The 23,987-nt window shown below is 39.1% G+C and overlaps 1 protein-coding gene across 1 annotated transcript in view; it reads left to right on the forward strand.

Annotated features, from left to right (window-relative positions):
* The window catches only part of LOC122492684 (zinc finger protein 33B-like), a 33,517-nt gene extending 12,508 nt beyond the window's left edge, over positions 1-21,009 (forward strand). Inside the window, 3 exon segments of the mRNA XM_043596195.1 lie at positions 18,203-18,492; positions 18,494-19,625; positions 19,628-21,009. Of these exon segments, the coding sequence (XP_043452130.1) occupies positions 18,203-18,492; positions 18,494-19,625; positions 19,628-20,529 (2,324 nt within the window). The 3' untranslated portion in view covers positions 20,530-21,009.
* Positions 21,010-23,987: the final 2,978 nt, after the last annotated feature.

Consider the following 23,987-nt stretch of genomic DNA (forward strand, 5'->3'; position numbering starts at 1 on the left):
TGTGTGGCTGAGTTGGTTGGGGTCTGACTTTGGCTCAGGTCATGATCTCACGGATTGTGAGTTCAAGCCCCATGCTGTGCTCTGTGCTTACAGCTCAGAGCCTAGATCTTGCTTCAGATTCTGTGTTTCCCTCTCTCTCTGCACCTCCCCGACTTGTGTTTTGTCTCTCTCTCAAAAATAAATAAAAACATTACCCCCCTCCCCCCCAAAAAAACCCCACAAAACAAAAAACAAAAAAGAAAAAACTGAATCAGTAACAGGAAGTCAACAGACCTAACGAATTAAACAAGACCCATGTAAGTAAAGCATGAATCAAAGAAGGCTCAAAGGAAATTTTAAAAATACTTAGAACTAAATGAAAAAGTATACCAATTTGTGTGTGAAGCAGCTTAAAGTGCTGTTATGGAAGTTTATAGTAATAAATGCCAACATTGGATAAGACGAAAGGTCTCGAATCCATAATGAACTTTCTACCTGAAGAAAGTGGAAAAGAACAAAGGTAAATCCACAGCAAGTAGGAGAAAGAAAATGAAAAAAGCAGAAATCAATGAAGTTTATAATAGGAAAACAGAGAAACCTAATGATACAAAGCCAGTGCTTAGAAAAAAAATAAAAATTGATAAACCTAGCCGTCTTCACACACACGCACGCACACTCCAAACCACCAATGAGTGGGGCTATCACTTCTGCATTCATTAACAGGATGATACTTTAAATGTTATGCTTTTAATTTGACAGTCAAGAAGAGATGGATCAATTCTTTAGAAATCCTAAACTAGCAAACTCATGATGACATGGACAATTTGAATGGTCCATAGATTGTCATAGAAGGTGACGTAGATAATTTGAATTAAAGAAATTTAATATAAAAAATAGATTAAAAAAATCTACAGATGTTTTTACCATCTATCAAACATGTAACCATTTAAGGAGGAATTAACACTGATTTTACACAATCTCTTCTAGAAAAATAGAAGGAAAAAGTTCTTTTTTTTTTTTCAATATATGAAGTTTATTGTCAAATTGCCTTCCATACAACACTCAGTGCTCATCCCAAAAGATGCCCTCTTCACTACCCATCACCCACCCTCCCCTCCCTCCCACCCCCCATCAACCCACAGTTTGTTCTCCGTTTTTAAGAGCCTCTTCTGCTTTGGCTCTCTCCCACTCTCACCTCCTTTTTTTTTTTTTTTTTTCCTGGAAGGAAACAGTTCTAATGGAGTTTTTTCTTATCCCGATACCAAAACCATATAACGATAGCCCAGGAAACAATCTATAGATCGATATGTCCCATAAATTTACTAGCACAATTCCTTAACAAAGTATTAGCAAATGGAAACTAGCCATATATAAAAAGAATCCTACACTGTGACCAAGTGGGATATATTCCGAGTATGCAAAAGAGGTTCAACATTCCAGAACCAATCAGCGTAATCTACCATAGGCTGACAAAGATGCTGTTATACATAAAATTGCTTTATTAATTTCCTTTCCGATTGTTGATTGCAGTTGCATAGAAGCCTCACCTGATTTGGGGGTGGTTATATTGTGGCTTACAGCTTTTCTGAATTTATTTATTACCTCGAGTGGCCTTTTTGTAAATTCCTAGGGATGATTTGTAGTTAGAGGGAACTTTTCCACTCTTTCTTTAAGGCCAAAGAATTGTTTCCTTAATCCCAAAAGCAGATGGTCGCTCTTGGAAGAAAAACTACAAATAATTCTTAGGAATATAGATGCAGAACTCCAAATAAAGTCCAACGGTGTAGGAAAAGAATTATATACCATGACGAATTAGGATTTATTCCAAGCCTGCAAGCTCATTCAACATTCAAAAATCAATTAACATAATCCATCCCATCAGTAAGCTGCAGAAAGAAAAACTGTATGATCCTTTGATAGGATCCTTTGATGCAGAAGAAGCATTTAACAGAATCCATGTATGATTAAAATTCAGCAAACGAGGAATAGAGAATTTCCTCAAGTTGATGAAAAACATCTACCAAAAAATCTGTTAACATCACATATAATAAAGAGAAACTGGGTGCTTTCTCTCTAAGATCAGGAGCAAGTCAGGGCCATCCGGTTTCACCACTCTTATTTGACATCTTAGTAGAAATCCTAGGTAATGCAACAAAACGATATGAAAGGTGACAAGGGAAGAAATAAAACTCCTCTTTTTGCAGAGATTCGATTGTCTAAGAATCCTAATGCGGCACACTCCTACAACATAGAAGTCATTTATAGGAAGGTTGCTGGATACAAGCTTAATATTCAACAGGCATTTGCCTTATTAATATTTTAGTTGTAGTCTTTTTATTGGTGAGTTGTAAGCGTTCTTTACGTATTCTGTATATCAGTCCCTAATTAGGTATATTGTTTACAAATATTTTCTCCCGTTTTGGCGTTGTCATTTTACTATCTTGGCTGTGCGCTCTGCAGCAAGAGTTTTTTGTTTCATGAAATACAGGTTATCTGTTCTATCTTTTGTCACTATTGGTTTTGGTGTTGTATCTAAAAGGGCTGTGTCTATCCCAAGAACAAAAACATTCATTCTTAAATTTTCCTTAAGTAAATAGTTGTTATATTTAGGTCTGTTACCCATTTTTGTGTATGGTGTGAGGAACGAGTTTAATTTTTTTGTATGTAGCTATCCAATTGCCTCAGCATCAGTTTTTGAAGAGGGTGTGTATGTGTGGGGGTGTCATTTTGATGATACATCATTTTGATACACACACACACACACACACACACACACACACACACACACACCCATTTCACATACCCCCAAACCCACACCTCTGACAACCACCAGTATGTTCCCTGGATCTATAAAATCACTGTATTTGTGTTTTTATTTTTCAAATTCCATTTAAGTGAGATCATTCGGTATTATTCTTCCTTTGTCTGACTTCTATGACTTTACATAATGCCGTCAGGATCTATCCATGGTGTCCCCACATGGCAAGATTTCATTGTTTATTATCGCTGAATAGTATTCTACATGTATATCATGTTTATAAGATATGTATACAAAATATATACATATTTAAAATGTATGTACTTTAGTATACATAACGTATGTAACTTAATGTATAACTATTTATACATTCTTCATTTATTTGTATAGTAACACAGTGAAGAAATGTGTGTATGTCTTTTCAGGTTAGTGTTTTCATTTTTTTCAGATAAATACCCAGAAGTGGAATTGCTGGATCATATGATAGTTGTATTTTTAATGTTTTGAGGAACTAACTACCATGTTGTGTTCTATGGTGGCTTCACAATTTACCTTCCCACGAACAGTACCCAAAGGTTTCCTTTTCTTCACATCCTTGTAAACAGTGGTTATGTCTTTTCTTTTTGATAATAGGCATGAAGTGATATCTCATTGTGGTTTTGGTTTGTACTTCCCTGATGATGTAGTGTTCCTTTTCAAGTACCTGTTGGCTGTCTGTATGTCTTCTTTGGAAAAATGTCTATTCACATCCTCTGCCCATTTTAAGTCAAATTTGATTTTTCTTATTGAGTAATATCAGTTGTGTTTTGGACATTAACCCCTTATCAGATAAATGGTTGCAAATAATTTCTCCCATTCAGTGGATTGTCTTTGATTTTATTGATGGTCTGCTTTGCTTTTTAGTTTGATGCAGTCCCACGTGCTCATTTTTGCTTTTGTTGCCTTGTATTTAGGGTCAAATCCAAAAACTTATTGCCGAGATTGATGTGTAGCCTACTGCCTGTTTTCTTCGAGGACTTTCATAGTTTCAGGTTTTGTGTTCCAGTCTTCAATCCATTTTGAGTTAGAGTTTGTGTATAGTGCAAGATAGCGGTTTAATTTCACTCTTTTGCATGTGGCTGTCGTATTTCCTAACCCCATTTATTGAAGAGGTGACTGTCCTTTCCCTACTGTATATTCTTGCCTCCTTTGTCGTAGAGTAGTGACTTAGATGTGGGTTTATTGCTGGACTCCGTGTTCTGTTGCATGGATCTGTGTGTCTGCATTTATGCCAATAGCATACGGTTTTGATTACAGTAGCTTTGTGGTATAGTTTGAAATCAGCAAGCATGCTACCTTCTGCTTTCTTGTTTCTTCTCAAGACTGCTTTGGCTATTCAGGATTTTTTGTGTGGGCTCCTGGCTGTGTCTGTTGTTTAGTGTCCAACTATTGATTTTAGCTCACGTCATGATCTCACAGTTCATGAGATCGAGGCCTGTGTTGGCATCTGCGCTGACAGTGCAGAGCCCGCTTGGGATTCTCTATCTGCCCCTTTCCTGTTCACATGCATGGGTCTTCTTTCTCTCAAAATAAACAAATATTAAAAAAAAAACCAAAAAAAACAAAAAAAAAAACCTCTTGTGGTTCTACCTACAAGTTTTAGTATTATTTCTTCTAGTGTGAAAATTGCTATTGGTATTTTCATAGGGATTGCATTGAGTATGTAGATTGCTTTGAATCGTAAGGACATTTAAAAAAAACTTTTTTTTTAATGTTCGTTTCTGAGAGACGGAGAGAGAGCATGAGTGGGGGAGAGGCAGAGAGACAGGGAGACACAGAATCCGAAGCAGGCTCCAGGATCTGAGCTGTCAGCAAAGAGCCCACTGCAGGGCTCGAACTCATGAACCATAGGATCATGACCTGAATTGAAGTCAGTTGCTTAACGGACTGAGCCACCAAGGTAGCCCAGTAAGGACATTTTAATGCTAATCTTCCAATCTAAGAGTATAGTATATCTTTCCAGCTGTTCGTGTTGTCTTCCATTTCTTTTATTGGTGTTTTCTAGTTTTTAGATTACAGATCTTTTTCCTTCTTGGTTAAGGTTATTCCTAGGTATTTTATAATTTTTGGTGCAATTGGAAAGGTAAATATTTTCTTAATTATTTATTATCATTATTATTTTGTTATTAGTGTATAGAAATGCAGCAGATTTTTATATCTTGTTTTTTTCTTTTTATTCTGCAATCTTAACCTAATTCATACATCCGTGCCAACATTTTTTTGGTGGAGTCTTTACGGTTTTGTATATATTATATGACTTCACATAGTGATAGTTTCACTTCTTTAGCAACCTGGATACCATTTATTTATTTATTTTTGTTCTCTGATGTCTGCAGCTAGGACTTAATTCCATTACTGTGTTGAATAAAAGTAGGAAGAATAGGCATCCTTGTCTTGTTCTTTATGTTAGAGAAAAAGCTTTTAGTTTTTCACCATTGAGTATGCTGTTAGCTTTTGTTTTTTTATATATGGCCATTATTCTGTTGAGGTGCGTTCCCTTTAACCCCACTTTGTTGAAGGATAACCTTATGATTTTTTTTCCTTTATTTTGGTAATGTGTGTCATGTTGATGGATTTGTGGATGTTTGACCATCCATGCGTGCCTGTAATAAATCACACTTGGTTACGGTATATCTTCCTTTTAATGTATTGTTGCGTTAAGTTTGCTAATATTTTCTAGCATCTGTGTTCATCAGGGATATTCTGTCATGTTCTGTTCTTGTAGCATCATTGTCCGGTTTTGGTATGATGGTAATGCTGGCCTTGTAAAATGAGTTAGGAAATGTCCCTCCTCTTCTATTTTTTGGTGGAGTTTGAGAATGGTATTCTATTTTAGGTGATTTGTGGAATTCATCAGTGAAGGTGTTTGGTCCTGGGCTTTATTTGGTGGGTGTGGGGAGGGGGCTTTATTTTTAGGGAGGCTTTTTTTTTTCCTGATTCAGTTTCCTTAGTATTAATTAGTCTGTTCAGATTTCATGTTTTATTTCATCATGATTCACTCTTGGTAGACCATTTTTCTAGAGATTCATGCATCTCATCTAGAGTGTCAAATTTGTTATGACATAATTGTTCATAGTAGTCTCTTAAAATCCTTTGTGTTTCTGTGGTACGAGTTATAATATTTTATCTTTTCTGATTTAATTTATTTGAGTCCTCTTTGTCTTGGTTACTCTAGTAAAAATTCAGTTTATTTTGTTTGTCTTTTCAAGGAACCAGCTCTTAATTTTATTGATCCTTTCAGATCATATTTCATTTATTTCTGCCCTGATCATGATTATTTTCCTTCCTTCTGCTAGCTTGGGTTTCATGTCCTTGTTTTTTTCTAGTTCCTTGAGATGTAAGGTTAGGTTTTTTGTTTGTTTGTTTGAGAAGTTTCTGGATTCTCATTGTAAGTTTTTATCACTATGAATTTCCGTCTGAGTACTGCCTTTCCTGTATCCTTTAAGTTTTGATATGTTGTATTTCCATTTTTATTTGCCTCAAGGTATCCCTTGGTTTCTCTGTTGACTCATTGGTTGTTCAGGAGAGAGTTGTTTAGTCTCCACTTATCTGTGAATTTTCCAGTTTTCTTACTGGTAATTGATTTCTAGCTTCATGCAGGAAAGAAGCTTGATTGGGTTTGGGTCTTCTTAAATTTGCTAGGATTTGTTTTTTTGTCTTAATATATGGTCAATCCTTGAAAATTGTTCATGTGTACTTGAGAAGTTTTCTTTGTGGATGAAATGTTTGTATATCTCTGCAAAGTCTATCTGGTCTAATGGGGTATTTCAGGACAATGTCTATTTTAAAATGACAACAACTGAGGATTGAACATATTCTAGTGCTCTGTGTTTGTATTTTCCCCTCCCTATTTTATGGTTTTGATGTCAATTCTTGTATCTTTTGATCTTCTGTATGTCTTAACTAATGATTATAAGTAATTATGGTTATTTTTTGTACTTTGGTCTTTTATGTTTCATACTGCTTTTGTAAGTGATTAACCCACTATCTTCACAACATTAGGATGTTCTGAATTTCACTATATATTTGTTTTTACCAGTGAGACTTATACTTTAATATGTTTTCGTGTTACTAATTTGTATTCTTTTGTTTCAGCTTAAAGAAGTCCCTTTAACATTTCTTGTGAGGCTTTTCCGGTGTTGGTGAATTCTAGCTTTTGTTTGGGAAACTCATTTATTTGTCCTTTGATTCTAAATGAGAGCTTTGCTGTGTATTGTTGTCCAGTAAAGATTTTTCTTCTCCCATTCTTTGAATATACCATGCCACTGCCTTCTGACTGGAAAGGTTTCTGCTGAAGGATCTGATAATCTTACGAGAGTTCCCTTTTCTGGAACCAGTTGTGGATTTTTTGCTACTTTTTTTTTTTTTTTTTTAATTTTTTTTTTCAACATTTTTTTTTATTTTTGGGACAGAGAGAGACAGAGCATGAACGGGGGAGGGGCAGAGAGAGAGGGAGACACAGAATCGGAAACAGGCTCCAGGCTCCGAGCCATCAGCCCAGAGCCTGACGCGGGGCTCGAACTCCCGGACCGCGAGATCGTGACCTGGCTGAAGTCGGACGCTTAACCGACTACGCCACCCAGGCGCCCCTTTTTGCTACTTTTAACATTCTCTCCATGTCTTTAGTTGTTGGCACTCCATCTCATAATGTTTTTGGTGTGGGTTTTTTGAATTCAACTTAAATAGAAATTTCTGGGCTTCCTGGATATGGATTTCTTTTTTTCCCCCCAATTTGGGGAAGTTTTCGGCTATTATTTCTCTCAGTGAATTTTCTGCCCCTTTCTTTTTCATCCCCTTTTGTGATTTGTATAATGCAAATGTTGGTCTGCTGTATATTGATTGTCTCATATGTCTCTTAAGCTGTGTTCACTTTTCCCCCTGCTCTCACTGGGTGAGTTCCACTGTCTGACTGCAGATTACTGATTCACTCTGCCTCATTGTTCTGCTGTTGAATTCCTCTAGTATTTTTCAGTTGTCTTACTGTATTTTCTGTTTGGTACTTTCTGGTACTTTCTTCATGTTGAGGTTCTCACCGTGTTCATCCGTTTTCTCCTGAGTTCGATGAGCATCTATGTGACTATTATTTTGAACTCCTTATTAGGTAAATCACTTGTCTCCATTCCATTAAGGACTTATTCTTAGGTTTTTTCTTGTTCTTTCGTTTTGAACACACATTTCTTTGTGTATTTTTCTTGATTCTCTGTGTTGGTTTGTGTTCATTAGATAAAACAGCCACCTCTCCTAAGTATTGGAAGAATGGCCTGGTGTAGGTGATGAAGCTTATCATTCAACCGTGACTTAGCTCTTGGTTGCCTGTCAAATTTTCATGGTTGTCTAACCAGCCTCTTTTATTTGTAGTGGCTTTCGGTAGTTGAGGGTGTTCCAAGACCTGTCACTGTCCCAAGGGGAGGATCTCACTCAGCATCTAGATTCAGGCTGATTGGAAGGGAGATCTTCAGACGGTATCTCTTAAAGTATGCAAATGTGTACAGTCCTGTGAGACCGGAAGCAGAAGTGATGCTGGCCACCAGAGCTGGGGAATCTAAAAGTGTTCACTAGGCAGTAGGCGCCCAAGTATGGTGGAGGAGTATACACACTGCTTTCCAGAAGACCCTGGCGAGCTGGAGTGAGGCAGAGGGAGAACGCGGAGAGAAGATACCCTCCAGCTCGAGTGAATCAGAGGGAGAGTGCACTGTTGGTGCTCACTTGCCATTGTCGGATGATAAACCAGCCTTGCGCTAGTAGGATAAATCTCACGGGGTCTTTGTGTGTAATCCTCGTGATGTGTTACTCGATAACATTTGCTAGTATTGTGCAGAGTGTCTGTGGGTCTGTATTCCAAAGATGTTGCTCTTAGTTGTTTTAGACATTGAACTGTAGTTGTCTTCTCTCATCATGTCTGAGTTTAGTGCCGATGTAATATAAGGCTCATATAATTAGGGGGGAGGTGTTCTTTTCTATTGTTTGCAGGAGTGTTTGAATAATCAATATTAATTATCATTTAAACGAGTTTAAAAGTTCACCAGTGAAACCATCTGGACCTGGGCTTCCTTTATGGGCAGTTTTAAAATGACTGCAGTGTGTTTACTTCTTACACTTTTTTCAGATAGCTTATTTCTTCTTGAGTTGTTATATTTTTTCCGATTCTAGGAATTTTTGTATTTCAGCCAAGTTATCAAATTAGTTCAAAACATTCACTTATATTTTGTTTTTGTAGCGTAGAAAACATTCCAGGTTTGTAATGTGAGTATATTCTATCCCTAGCGTGTGTACCGTCTTTATTCCACAACTTCAGTAATTTATTTTTTTTAGAAACATTTATTTGTTTGTTTTTGAGACAGTGCACATGAGAGTGAGCAGGTGAGGGGCAGAGCGAAAGGTGGACAGAGAATCCCGAGCAGGCTCCACGCTGCCAGCACAGAGCCCGGCGCAGGGCTCAGTCCCACGAATCGTGAGATCATGATCTGAGCCGAAATCAAGAGTTGAATGCTCAACTGATTAAGCCACCCACCCAGGCGCCCCATAACTTCAGTAGTTTGACTCTTATGTCTCTTATTTCCATGTCAGCCTAAATACAGTTTAGTCAGGCTTATTGGTATTTTAAAAGAGTCATCTATTGCCTTTCTTTGCTGGTTTATTAATTTTTACTTTTCTCTCATTTACTATACTTGCTTGCTTTCAATTTGTATTGCTTTTCTCCCCCGTTGCTCTCAGGTGTACAAGGCAGGTTATTGATTGGATTGTTCTCGTTTAATATGATATTGTAGGATAAATTGTCTTCTAAGTACTGTTTTCTGTTTGTCTCATAAGATTTGGTATATTTTGTCTTGTTTTTACTCAAAAGTGTTTTCAGTTTCCTGAATGTTGTTTCCCTCTATTTTATTCAGAGATATGTTATTTAATTTCTAATAGTGAGTGTTCAAAATTCCTTTATATGATTGATTTATAATTTCCTTCCATTTTGGTGTGAGAACCTTTTAAAATGTATTTTTGGGAACCTTTTGTGTGTACTTTTGAAGAATGTGTAATCTGCTCTTTTTGAGTGGATTGTCTTATATATATTTGTTAGTCTGGTTACTTCATAGTGTTTTTTTATCTTTCTTTTTTCTCTTATTTGTATTCTATCCCTTGTTTTATCCATTACTTAATGGGGGATATTAAAATCTGTAATTGTTGATGTGTGTATTTTTGCTTCGAATTCTCTCAGTATTTCTTGAGACTCATCGTTAGTAGCGTATAATTGCTTGGATTTTTGTCTCCTTTACTGATGGACTGTTTTCATTATGTAATGTCCCACTTCATCTCTAATTATGTATTTTGTGTTAAAGTGGATTTTGTCTGATATTAGTATAGCCTGTCCAACCTACTTACTGATGCTATATACTTGATTGATCTTTCTCTGCTTTTAAAATTTTCTACCTATTTGTGCCTTTGAATACAGTGTGTCTTGTAGATACCATGTGTTTGAATTTACATATTTTCTACAAGCTGACAATTACTGCTTTTTTAAAAAAATGGTTTTTTACATTTATTTATTTTTGATAGAGACAGAGCAAAAGTGGGAGGGGGAAGAGAGACAGAGACAGACACACACACACACACACACACACACACACAGAATCTGAAGCAGGCTCCAGGCTCTGAGCTATCAGCACAGAGCCCGACGCGGGGCTCGAACTCACAAACCGTGAGATGATGACCAGAGCCAGGGTCGGACGCCCAACCACCAAGCCACCCAGGTGCCCCTATGCTTTTTGATTGGATTTCTAAATCCATTCCCAGTTTTGTGTTATTGGTACGGCTGGATTTACTCCTGCCATATTACGTTTTGACATTTATCTGCCCTGAACAGCCTTATGACCCTGTAGTTCTTTTATATTAGTGCCTTCATTTTCATTAAGTGAATATGGATTAGCATAATATTTTAATTCTACAGTGACCATTTCACTCAATTATTTTCATGATGATTGTTATTAAAATTTACCTAAGAAATTCACCCTATCACCATACTTCAGGTTTATACTCCCTCATCTACAGTGAATTATAGAAAGGTCATTCATATGTAATTCTACTTCTTCTACTCTATTTTTGTGAGTTTCCTTTTGTACATAGTAGATCTGTATATGTTTAAATTCCAGCAATACATTGTTGAATTACTAGTTTATATAATTGGATGTCTTAAAAAGAAACTGAGAGAAGAAAGGATAGCAAATATCTTTGTGGAGTTCATTATATTAACTTTCTTATTCACCATTTCTGCTTCATTTGCTACTGTGGATTCCGGTTACCATCCATGGTCATTTTCTCACCCCAGTTTACCTTTGTTTTTCTGCCTCATTTTGCCTTATTGTCAAATACATTTATTTCTACGGTTACAGACCCAACAGTATAGTTATATACATAAAGATTGTTGCATGGTCTTGGCCAAATGGTTAGAAGAAATACTTCTTTATCCTGTCTTTTAAAATAGTTACTTTTATGGGGCGCCTGGGTGGCGCAGTCGGTTAAGCGTCCGACTTCAGCCAGGTCACGATCTCGCAGTCCGTGAGTTCGAGCCCCGCGTCGGGCTCTGGGCTGATGGCTCAGAGCCTGGAGCCTGTTTCCGATTCTGTGTCTCCCTCTCTCTCTGCCCCTCCCCCGTTCATGCTCTGTCTCTTTCTGTCCCAAAAATAAATAAACGTTGAAAAAAAAAAAATTAAAAAAAAAAAAAAAAATAGTTACTTTTACCTACAATCTTTGTGAATTTGAAGTAATGACTGGGAATTTATGGGTTAATTTATATCGCCTTCAGCTTTGAAAGCAGTGCTGTTATTTTGGTTGACTGTTTGGGGGTTTTTTGTTTTGTTTTGTTTTTGTTTGTTTTATTCCCCCAACACACTCTGTCATCCTACCTCCTGGATTCTGTGTTTCTGATGAGAAGTCAGGTGGTCATCTTACTGCAGTCCCCTTGTATGTGATGAGTTGTAGTTCTCTTGAGACTTAAGAAATTTTTTTTCCTCTTTGCTTTTTAATATTTTTACTGTGATGCTTCTTGACGTGGATCTGTTTATCCCACGTGGTGTTCGTCTATCATTTTGTGTTTGAATATTCTTTTTCTCTAAATTTGCAAGATTTCACCATATCTTTGTTGAATAATTTTTCTGCCCCTTACCCTTTCTTCTCTTCTTTTGATATTCCCATTATGAGTATGTTGGTGCAGATAATGGTATCTTTCATATATTTGAGGCTTTGATCAGTTTTCTTCATTCTTATTTCTTTCTAGTGTTTAGATTGTATTATAAGTTCACTAATTCTTTCCTCTATAACATTCAGTCAACTGTTGAGCCCATCTAAGGAATTTACAGTGTAGTTACTGTAAGTTGTCAAATTTAGAATTTTCACTTAATTCTTTTCCTTTTTTTTATATTTTCTGTGTTACAGGGTATCAACACTACCTTCCTTTATCCCGTAAATGTGGTTCCCTTTGTTTTTAGTTTATTTTTGAGAGAGAGAGAAAGAGAGAGACAGAACATGAGCAGGGGAGGAGCAGAGAGGGAGAGACAGAATGCAAAGTAGGTTCCTGGCTCTAAGTCAGCACAGAGCCCCATGCGGGGCTCGAACTCACAAGCCGTGAGATCATGACCTGAGCCAAAGTCGGACACTCAACCGACTAAGCCACCCAGGCGCCCCAGTGTGGTTCCCTGTTGAACATGTTTATAATAGCTGCTTGGAGGTCGGCTAAATCCAGTATCCAGACCCTCTCAAGGACAGTTTGTTGCCTATTGTTTCTCCCACGTATGTGAAATTTTCCCGTTTGTCTTGTGAACCTGTAATTTTGGACGAAAGCATATTTTAGATATTTTGTCCGAGTCTGATAGGGCTTCTTGTTATTTTTGCTTGCTTATGTATTTGTTAAGTGACTTGACTGTATTATTTGACTGAAGTCTTTTCCTCTTGCAGTGTACTGTTGGCTGATGTCTCTTGTCAGAGGGCTCTGCCTTGGGCAGTGCACGTGGTTCGTAGAATGGCAGTCGTGTTGAGAGGGTGCTCTTTGAGTGTGTCTATGATGATTAATTCTGGGTGTCAACCCGAGTGGCCTCAGGGATGGCCAGACTGGTAAAAGTGTGTCTTGGGGGGTGTTTCTGGAAGCAGCATTTGACTCAGTGGACTGAGTAAAGAGATCCACCCTCACCATTATGGTCAGATATCCTCTAATTCGTTGAGGATGGAATGGAACAAAAGGCAAAGAAGGACAAATTCTCTTTCTCTTTTTGCGCCGGGACGTCCATCCTCTCTGGACAGAATCAGTGCTCCTGGTTGTGGGGCCTTCAGGCTCTGGGACTTACACCACCAACCCTCTAGTTGGCAGGCCTTTCATCTTTGCTGGGAGTTACACCATCACCTCCCCTAGTTCTCGGGCCTTTTGAAATACAGTTGGCTTTCCTGGTTCTCCAGCTTTCAGACAGCAGACTGTGGGACTTCTTGGCCTCCGTAAGTGCAAAAGCCGGGTCCTTTAATAAACCTCTTCCTTTGCCTGTGTCGCTCTCACACGTACATATAGTACCTGGCTCTGTTTCTCTGGAGAACCCTGATTAACAATCTCTTTCACTGATCTCTGTGTTAACTTCCCTGCCTCTAATGGTGTCACATTCTGCCCTTAGCCTCTACTCATTGTTGGCTCTTCGCTCATTGTTTCCACCGTTGTCCTGAGTCACACATTCTATAGTTTGGCCCAGGTAAATGTGAGTCCTTTCAGAGAGTAGTGTGTGAGGCGACTCTTTGGTACTGCCCTTCATGCCACCATTTTTTTTTTTTTTTTAATTTTTTTTTTTTCAACGTTTATTTATTTTTGGGACAGAGAGAGACAGAGCATGAACGGGGGAGGGGCAGAGAGAGAGGGAGACACAGAATCGGAAACAGGCTCCAGGCTCCGAGCCATCAGCCCAGAGCCCGACGCGGGGCTCGAACTCACGGACCGCGAGATCATGACCTGGCTGAAGTCGGCCGCTTAACCGACTGCGCCACCCAGGCGCCCCAATGCCACCATTTTTGAGATCATCTCCTGGAAAACACAGTTGGAGGAAATCATTAGAATATCTTCATCTACTCTAAGTGTATTTGTGTGAATGGTTCTGGTGGATCGGAACAAATGCAATAGCCTGGGATGCCTCTTCTTTGTCTCTTTGCCTTGTTCCTTCTGGTGTAATGTCTCTTGTGTTCCAGAGCTGCACACGCCACCAGCTGAGTTTGCCAGGAGCCCCCAAAGAACCAGGTTTTTTTTTTTAATTAATTTCTCTTTTTGTTTGTTTCTTTTTGAGATAGAGTTCACGCGTGAGCAGGGAGGTGCAGAACGAGAGGGAGACACAGAATCTGAGGCAGGCTCCAGGCTCTGAGCTGTCAGCACAGAGCCCGACCCAGGACTTGAAACAGCCCTGACATCATGACCTGAGTTGAAGTCAGACGCTTAATCTACTGGGCCACCCAGTTGCCCCCCAAATTACCAGCTTTTTGAGTTAACACTTGTACAACTGTTTTTCTGTTTCTGTTTTATTAACAGAAGGGATCATGAGGGACCTGGGAAAACTGACCTGGAATGACTCACTCTAAGGCATCCTTTAGTAAATCTACTGGAGCTTAAAGATGAAGAAAAACTTTTATCTATATTATTTATTTCCTTAAAATTTTTTTTTTACATTTATTTATTTTTGAGAGGGAGAGACAGAGCACAAGTCGGGGAGGGGCAGAGAGAGAGAGGGAGACTCAGAATCTGAAGCTGAGCTGTCAGCACAGAGCCAGGTGCGGGGCTCAAACTCACAAACCGTGACATCGTTACTTGAACCGATGTCAGACACTTAACTGAAGGAGCCACCCAGGCGCCCCTGTATTATTATTTTTTTTAATTCATTTATTTTGAGAGAGAGAGAGAGAGAGAGAGAGAGAGAGAGAGAGAGAGAGAGAAGAGTGTATGCGCACTCGTGAGCAGGGAAGGGGCTAGAGCGCAGAGGGCTTGAACTCACAGACCAAACCGTGACATCAAGTGTCAAAACAACTTAACCACTTGAGCTCCCTTATCTGTATTATTTTCAGTTTAGTTTTGTATTTCTCTGTTTTTACCTTCATTATTTCCCTCTTTGTGCTTTAACTTCTTTTTTTTACATTATTGTTGCCTTTTTCTAGTTTTTTTTTTTTGAGTTATGGATTTGCTTCTTTTTCATTCTTTTTCACTGATGCAAGACATTTAATCCTATGAAATCTCTGATCAGTACGTGTATCCCACATAGACTCATAAGTAATATTTTCAGTAGTTTTTTTGGTTTAGAAATTCAGCTTTGTGTTTCCTTTTTCAACAAAGAGCAGTTTACTAGACAGTTGTTTGGTTTTGAGGTCCTGATGGAAGAAGTTTGTTCTTCCCGAGTAAGTTCTAGTTTTAGTGCATTGTTTCCTGAGCATGTTACCTTTATCGGGGTTTTTTTTTTTTTTAATGTTTTTTGCACCCTAGAGTCGTAAGTGTATTTTGTATTAACGTTTTAATATTCGAAAATTGTATATGGGTCATAATACATGTTTTCCTGATTGTTGTCGTTGCGTCTCTACATTCCGACATCGCACTTTCTGATCTTTCTTAATACTCTTTTTATCAGTGTGTTTGTTTCATGAATGTTGTTTGGTGTTTTGATACTCCTTACTGTTACTTGTACATTCAAAGTTGTGGATGTTAGCCTTGTGCTTTGTTTTTTGTCCTTCCTGATAACTAGATTTTATCTGTTTCCTTATTGTTTCCCTTTGCCTGGAACAATATTGACCATTCCTTTGTTTTTAGCTTTTTGAGTCATTTTCTGTCAGTGTGTTTCCCCTTTGCAGCAGAGATTTGGGATTTGTTTGTGACTCCGTTTGAAGTCATTTTATTAAGTGGTGAGTTAAGCCCATTCACATTTACTACCAGGATTCCTGTCTGGTCTCATATCTGTCATTTTGTTACATTTCATGAGTATCATATTCACTAAATCATTCTGTTTCGTCACTGCTTTTGTTCATTTTGAAGCAGTCCATTAGAAACTTTAGATGTTTTTGTTCTGGTGGTTACTTTTACAGTAATGTCTTTTATACTGGCTTTAGTTGCTCATATCCTTATTTAACCTTCCATTTGGTTTTCAGCTTTTAGTGACCCTTAGAGTGTTTAGTGACCTTCTTTAGACTATTCCATGGCTCTCATTTAGCTTACTGTTATTTCTTCTCCTTTTTCCTGTATCCAGTAGTCTTTTTATGTGCATTATTTCTGCTTCACTGGTATATATAGCATTTATACATTACTCTGGTATTCTTATTCTCAACTTTCTTTTGGTCTTAGTCCTACACTGCTCAGCTTTTCTACCAGTGTGTCCTATCAAATACTGGTTGCTTGAAGTTTGTCCTCTTCTAGAAGGTTCCGTGATTACATTATTACCTGATTTCTTGAATATCTAATATGACTGACCTCTTCCCAGAGCCTGGATACTTTTAAAGGATCACGTGGCTGGATATACAACCCTTGACTTCTACTTGGTTATTTGTTGAAAAGGTTGCTGCACTGACCTCACTTTGTTTATTGGTGACAGTCTCTTGCCCAATCTACATGTTTGTTTGCTTGCTTATTGAGACTTGATCTTTCTGTCCAGAGGAGACTTCTTCACTTTTAAGGTTTACAGTTTCATTAAAGCATGTCTTAGGAAGGACTGTTTCAGGTCAGCTTTCCTGATGGAAAAGGAAAGTTCATGGTGGTCCTTAAAATATGCGGGCAAGATCTCTTTTTATTTCTGGGCAGTTTTCTTAGATAATGGTTTTTAATACTGTATTTATTCATTGTTTTCTTTTTTTCTCTTTAGAGACTACAGTCACACATATAATTTTAATTTAAAACATGTACTTTATTGTTTTGTAGACCATCTGCTTTATCCAGAATTTTCTCTGTGATCCAGTTTTCTTTCTTTGGTTTTATTGTCATTCTTTTTTTTTGCTCTATTGTCATGTCTTTTTTCCATGCTGTTTATTAAAATTTCATTCAAGTCTCTTTTCTCTTCATGCTTCCTACGAGTTGGCCTGAACCGCTCTAACAAAACACCACAGAGTGGGTGGCCTATGTAGCAGAAATTTATTTTTTACTCATCTGGAGGTTGTAAGGCAGGATGAAGGTGCCTTCAGGGTGCCTTCTGGTGAGCCCTCTCTCTACAGCTTGTGGCTCTCTCCTCACATGGCTTTTCTTCTGTGCACACAGGGAGAGCAGGCAAGTGCTGGTGTCTCTTCGGCTTCTGATCGGGAGGTCATTCCTATCCGATAAGTGCTACACCCTGATGACGTAATTCAAACGTTAATTAACCTCCTTAAAGGCTGTGTCTCCGGATGCGGTGACACTGGGGATGAGGGCTTCAGCATATGAGTTTGGGAGGGGGACAGTTGAGCTCATAACCAGGTTCTTACAATTTGAGTCATATTCTAAGATCACTCTGGACGTTTTACAATTGAATTCTTCACCCGATCAGTCAGCCCTTGCCTCCGTAGTTCCCATTAATACTCCAAGTCCCTTGTGTTGGAGTTCTCGGTGGTCTGAGCTGTCATCTGTCAGAACGAAGATGTCTGCTCCATATTTTCCATCTCACGGTGGGACTTCTCCTTTGAGGGAGTGATTTTATTTGCATTTAATTATCTACACGTTCTAGGGGCGCCTGGGTGGTTCAGTCCGTTGAGCGTCTGACTTCAGCTCAGGTCAGGATCTTAGCGGTTCGTGAGTTGGAGCCCCATGTCGTGCTCTGTGCTACAAGCTTGGAGCCTGGAGCCTACTTCAGATTCTGTGTATCCCTCTCTCTCTGTCCCTTCCTCGCTCACACTCTGTTTCCCTGTCTCTCTCTCAAAAATAAGTATTTAAAACAAAGGACTTTAATTATCTCTAAGTTCTCTGTCTCTTCCTCTATGTGTAGTTGCCACGGGCTCAAGCTCTTTCCATAGATGTGAGCTCTTTTATCAGTTTCTTCTGTATTAAATGTTCATTTTCTCAGTGGTGGTTTGAAGTCAGTAGTATTTTGTATTTCCCAGTTATGCTGAAGTCATGGGTTGTTGATTGGTCATTTTATTTGCTCTCCTTATGTTGATCCTTAGAGGCATTTGGAGGATAGATGGAGACGTTCCGAATTTAGTAGCTGCCTTTACTCCTCAGACGTCAGAATGCAGATGTATGCTTGCAGTAGTTTCCTCTCCTTTCTTCCACCATGCCAGGCCTTTGGTTTCTTGTTTCCATTTTCGTATTTTCATGTCCAACAGAAGAAATCGAAAAAATAAGTACTTATAGTTATTTTCTTCCTTGGAGACTAGACAAGAAATCAAAATCCAGTAAAACATAGGGCGTTTGTATATACGTTGCATTCCAGAAGAAATGAGTTAGTATTTATGTGTACGGTTAATTTTTCCTATCTTTAGAAGTCTGGGAAACTGATCACAAGAAAGGAAGGAGGCAAGAAAACCAGCGCAAACCTATGTGGGAAGTTGCATTCATCAGTAAGAAAACACCGACCAGGGAACGAGGTAATGTAATAGGAAAACCATTTAACCTGGACACAAATTCGTTTCCTTCCAGAGAAAGCCTCTGTCAGTGTGACTCATATGGAGTGAGTTTCAGCTGTATTTCTGAATTGTGTATCAATAAGAAAAGACGTTTGGGAAGAAAGACTGGTGAATTTAGTGCCTATGGAAAATTGCTACTCAGTATTGAAACACGAGAAAACTCCTACTAGCGAGAAAAGTGAATTGTTTAAACATGGAGAAACTTTGAGTCAGGTTGAGGACTCTGTTGATAGTGAGAAGATTCAAAGTGCAGAGCAAAATTTTGAGTATTACATGTATCAAGAAACCTTCCCCGAAAAGGCAACATTGAGTACGTACAAGAGAGAGATCACTGAAGAGAATCACTCTGAATGTGTTGAATATGGGAGAACCTTCTTTCCTAACTCTTCTTTCCTGTTACATCACATGAATGCCTCCGAAGAGAATCACTGTGGACTGCGTGGTTGTGGGAAATCGTTATGTGTGAAGTCTACCCTTTTGAAACCTCATGGGGTGCGTATGAAACCCTCGGAGTGTAGTGAGAGTGGGGATCATTTCCGGGGGGATTTATGCCTTCCACAACTTCAGAAAACTCATAAAGGAGAGAAACACTTTGAATGCAATGAATGTGGGAAAGCGTTTTGGCATAAGTCCCACCTCACTCGACATCAGAGGATACACACGGGAGAGAAACGCTTTCAGTGTGATGAATGTGGAAAAACTTTCTGGGAGAAGTCAGACCTCACGAAACATCAGAGATCACACACGGGGGAGAAGCCCCATGTGTGCAACGAATGTGGTAAAGCCTTCAGCCACAAGTCAGCCCTCACGATACACCAGAGAATACATACAGGGGAGAAACCCTATCAGTGTAGCGCATGTGGGAAAACTTTTTACCAGAAGACAGACCTCACCAAACACCAAAGAACACACATAGGGCTGAAACCCTATGAATGCTATGAATGTGGGAAATCCTTTTGGATCAATTCACACCTTATCCTGCATCAGAGAACTCATACAGGGGAGAAACCATTTGAATGTCCTGACTGTGGGAAATCTTTCTGTCGGAAGGCATATCTTACACAACATCAGAAAACCCACGTAAAGGATAAGCCCTACAAATGTAATGCATGCGGGAAAAGTTTCTACCACAAGTCAGTACTCACTAGGCATCAGAAAATTCATACAGAGTTGAAACCTTATGAATGTTGCAAATGTGGGAAAACGTGTTTGAAGTCTGACCACATGGTGCATCAGAGAAACACAGGGGAGAAACCCTTCGTGTGTCCTGAATGTGGGAAATCTTCAGCCATAAATCTACCCTCTCTCAACATCACAGGACACATACAGGGGAGAAACCGTTCGAGTGTCATGAATGTGGAAAAATCTTCTATAATAAATCGTCCCTAAGTAAACATAGTAGGATACACACAGGGGAGAAACCCTACGGATGTAATGAATGTGGGAAAACTTTCTGCCAGAAGTCTCAGCTCACTTATCACCAGAGAATCCATATAGGTGACAAACCTTACGAGTGTAACCAATGTGGAAAGGCTTTCTGTTATAAGTCAGCTCTAATTGTGCACCAGAGAACTCATACAAAAGAAAAGCCCTATAAATGTAATGAATGTGGGAAGTCTTTCTGTGTCAAGTCAGGACTTACTTTACATGAGAGAAAACACACAGGGGAGAAACCCTACGAATGTAATGAATGTGGAAAATCTTTTGTCCAGAAGTCTAGGCTCACTCAGCACCAGAGAATGCACATAGGAGAGCAACCCTATGAATGTAATGAATGTCGAAGGGCTTTCTGTGATAAATCAGTTCTAAGTGTGCACCAGAGAACTCATACAGAAGAAAAACCCTATAAATGTAATGAATGTGGGAAATCTTTCTATTTGAAGTCAGGACTTCTTATACATCAGAGAAAACACACAGGGGAAAAACCCTACAAATGTAACCAATGTGGGAAGTCCTTCATTCATAGATCTTCTCTCACAGTGCATTATAGGGTTCACACAGGGGAGAAATCTTGTCAGTGTAATGAATGTGGGAAAATTTTTTACCGTAAATCAAACCTTGTTAACCATCAGAGGTCACACACAGGCGAGAAGCCCTATGAATGTAACACATGTGGAAAACCCTTCTCTCAGAAGTCAAACCTCATTGTACATCAGAAAACACACACGCAAGAGAAACCTTAGGATTGCAGTGGGTCTTAGGAATGTTGAGCTGTGGTTCAGCAGTCGCTCCGCTTCAGAGAACTCACGTTGTAGAGGAAGCAATGTTGATGTCCTGAATGTTGAATAACTTTCGTCCACAAACTGGCCTTATTTTACCCCGAAGTAGACTGCAACACATAAAGGACAGTCTTGTTAAGGAACATTCCTTTGAATGTCCCTAGCAAATGCGGGCATAGAACCTTGAAGATGTTTTGATTTTATAAGATTTGTTTTTAGCTAAAATACAAAGTAGGTTATGTTAATTTCTATTAAGGAGAAATCTTTCAATTTGAGACAAAGAGCTTGAAGATTGTCTTTAGAGGTAATATAATATTGGAAGTTGTGTTTTGGTTTTGATGCCTTATTACTTTAGGCAACATAAGAAGTTGTCAGTTTTAGAGGAATAGTGTGCAGTGTACAACAAAAAAATGTAAAATGAAACAATAAACTGAAAACAAGTAATTAGTAGTATGTATTAGTAGTAATATGTAACATGCTCACGTGCCCTTCCCTGAGCTTTAGCTAAAGATATCTTACATGACCGTGGTATATTCTAGAGCAGAAATATGGACGATACCCTAATACTCACTTACATTCACGTGTCAGTAGTTTTTATATGCACTATGTGTATGTGAAGTTTTATGAAATGTTCTTGCTTATAGTTTAAGTATCAGTTAACACCGGTTACAAAATCAAAAGGGAATCTGTAATCTGTCCTAATTGCATTTGGATTACAAAGCAATCAGGATTTCACCACAGGAAGTTCTGATGTGTTAATAACCATATCATTTCGGCGACCTTAATCTTGGCAGTTCATGTGAATATGAAGCTTATAAAAAGGAGAGATAAATTTAATAATTACGGCAACCCTGTTAAATGATTCTGTAAAGTGTCCCTTAAGTTTACAGGACTCCTGTATCTTCAAATGCTACCTTCTGTAACCTGTGTGTTTCATATTCCTAGTGGAAGTTGATATAATTGGGAAGTGAATATAGACACTCCTAGTTCAGCAGTTGTTTCAATATCAGGCACACCTCCCATGTATGTAGCAACCTGGAGGAATATCTTGAAAGGAAGCCCAGAAAGCTAATAGGTAACTATTTAAAATATATAAATCGAAATAACAAAATGGTAAGTGTGTTCTGTGCAGAGGGATATCTAGTCTGTAATCTCATTTTCCCCTTTCAAGCCGTGGGGTTCCTTGAGTGTACATATGTGAATCCTCCAGCCCTCAGCCTCAGTTGTACAAACCCCTGGAAGTAACTGCCCTCTAAGGCAAAGTTCAAAATAGAAGCCACAGACAGACTATATGACACTTAGGGTTGTAAACTAGGCTGTAAATTCAGGGGTCCAGTGTACCCAGAAACAGATCTGGGCCCTTGCAGATTTTTGATTATATGAGAAGGTAGGTTGAGACTGGAGCAGAGCCAGAGTAAGGTCAGAGTGAGGCTTTTATGGACCGACAGAGGGTAAAGATGATAGAATACATTTCAAGCTCTGATTTAAAAATCAGGTTACACACACTAATTATCTTAAATTGCACAGGTAGTCTAAGCTTTCATCTTCGGAAACTAGAAAAAGAAGAGTTCACTGAATCCAAAATGAGCAAAAAAAATACTAAGAATTAGAGCAGAAATCAGTGAGATGTTTGAAAAGAGAACCAATAAACCAAAAGGTAGTTATTTGAAAAGGTCAATAAAACTGATAAACCTTCAGCTAGGTTAACTAAGAAAAAGAGTAGATACAAGTCGCCAATATGAGAAGTGAAAGAGAGACATAACAACTGATTACATGGACATTAGAAGGATAGTAATGTTACAGACAACTCTGCCCACAAATTTCATAACCTAGATCTATTCCTTGAGAGACACAATCTGCCTAAACTCACAGAAGTATAAATTTGTATAGGCAAATATCTATTAAAGAAACTGAGTTCATCCTTAATCTTCCAAATCAGAAAGTTCAGGCCCAGATGTGTTCACTGGTGACTTCTAGCAAACACTTAAGGAAGGAAGAAATGATACCAGTTCTCTACAACCTCTTCCAAAAAGGAGGAGTAGAAGAAATCCTTCCTAACTCATTCTGTGATGCTTGTTATAGTAGCAAAAGCAGGCAGAGACATTATAGGAGAGGAAAGTAACGGGTGCCTGGCTGGCTGAGTCAGTAGAACACGCGACTCTTAATCTCGGGTCCTGAGTTCGAACCCTAGGTTGGGTGTGATTACTTTAAAAAAATTCTGAAAAGGGAAGCTAGATGCCTGTATGTCTCGGAACATAGATGCTGAGATCCTCAACAAATCGTCACCAAGTTGAATCCCACAATATATAATTACGTGTCATGACCATGTGGGGTTTATTCCAGGGGTGCTGTGGTGGTTCAACATTTGATAGTCAGGTAGTGACCTGTCACATCAAGAGGCAAAAGAAGTGGGGCGCCTGGGTGGCGCAGTCGGTTAAGCGTCCGACTTCAGCCAGGTCACGATCTCGCGGCCCGTGAGTTCGAGCCCCGCGTCAGGCTCTGGGCTGATGGCTCAGAGCCTGGAGCCTGTCTCCGATTCTGTGTCTCCCTCTCTCTCTGCCCCTCCCCCGTTCATGCTCTGTCTCTCTCTGTCCCAAAAATAAATAAATGTTGAAAAAAAAAATTTTTAAAAAAAAAAAAAGAGGCAAAAGAAGAAATAATCATATGATCTTATCAATAGGTGCAGAAGAGCCTTTCACAAAACGTTAACCCACATCCACAATAAGAAATCTCAGCAGGCTGGGAGTATGGGGAACATTAACTTGGTACAGAACATCTCCAACAGTCCTACAGCTAACGTTGTACTTTGATGGTGAGAAACTAGATGCTTTCCCAGTGAGAAGAGGAGAGCAAAGAGGTCCCTGTCCCTGCTCTTTCATCCTCCTTCTGGAAGTCCTCGCCGACAGAGCAAGACCAGAGAAGGAGAGAGACTTGGACTGGGAGGGAGGAGAGAAAACTGTGTACAGTCACACATAACATGATTGCCCATGTAGGGAATTTCCAGGAGTCGACAATAAAACGCACTGACGCGAGTTAACGAGGTTTTAGGATACGGTGATTGGGGGGGTGGTAAAAAGAAATGAGCCGTTCGGTAACAGGAGACATGCAGGAGGCTTTACGTGCATATTGCTGAATGAGACAAGCCAATCCGAAAGGCTTTCCACCTTACGTTTCCAGTTATAGTGCGTTCTGGCAAGGCACGTGGGGAGACAGTAAAAGGATCGGTGGTCGCCAGAGGATTGAGGCAGGGGAGGGAAGGCTGAATAGGTGGATTATGGAGGACTTTTAGGACGGTGGGAGTATGCTGTAGGATATTGTAACGGTAGATGGCGTGCGGATCCTTTGCCAGTGCCCAAAAATGTAACAAAGGGTAAGCCCTGATGTAAACTGTGGTCTTCAGGTAGTACTCCTGTATCAGCATT

The sequence above is a fragment of the Prionailurus bengalensis genome, chromosome D2 (assembly GCF_016509475.1).
Source record: "Prionailurus bengalensis isolate Pbe53 chromosome D2, Fcat_Pben_1.1_paternal_pri, whole genome shotgun sequence".
Taxonomy (NCBI): domain Eukaryota; kingdom Metazoa; phylum Chordata; class Mammalia; order Carnivora; family Felidae; genus Prionailurus; species Prionailurus bengalensis.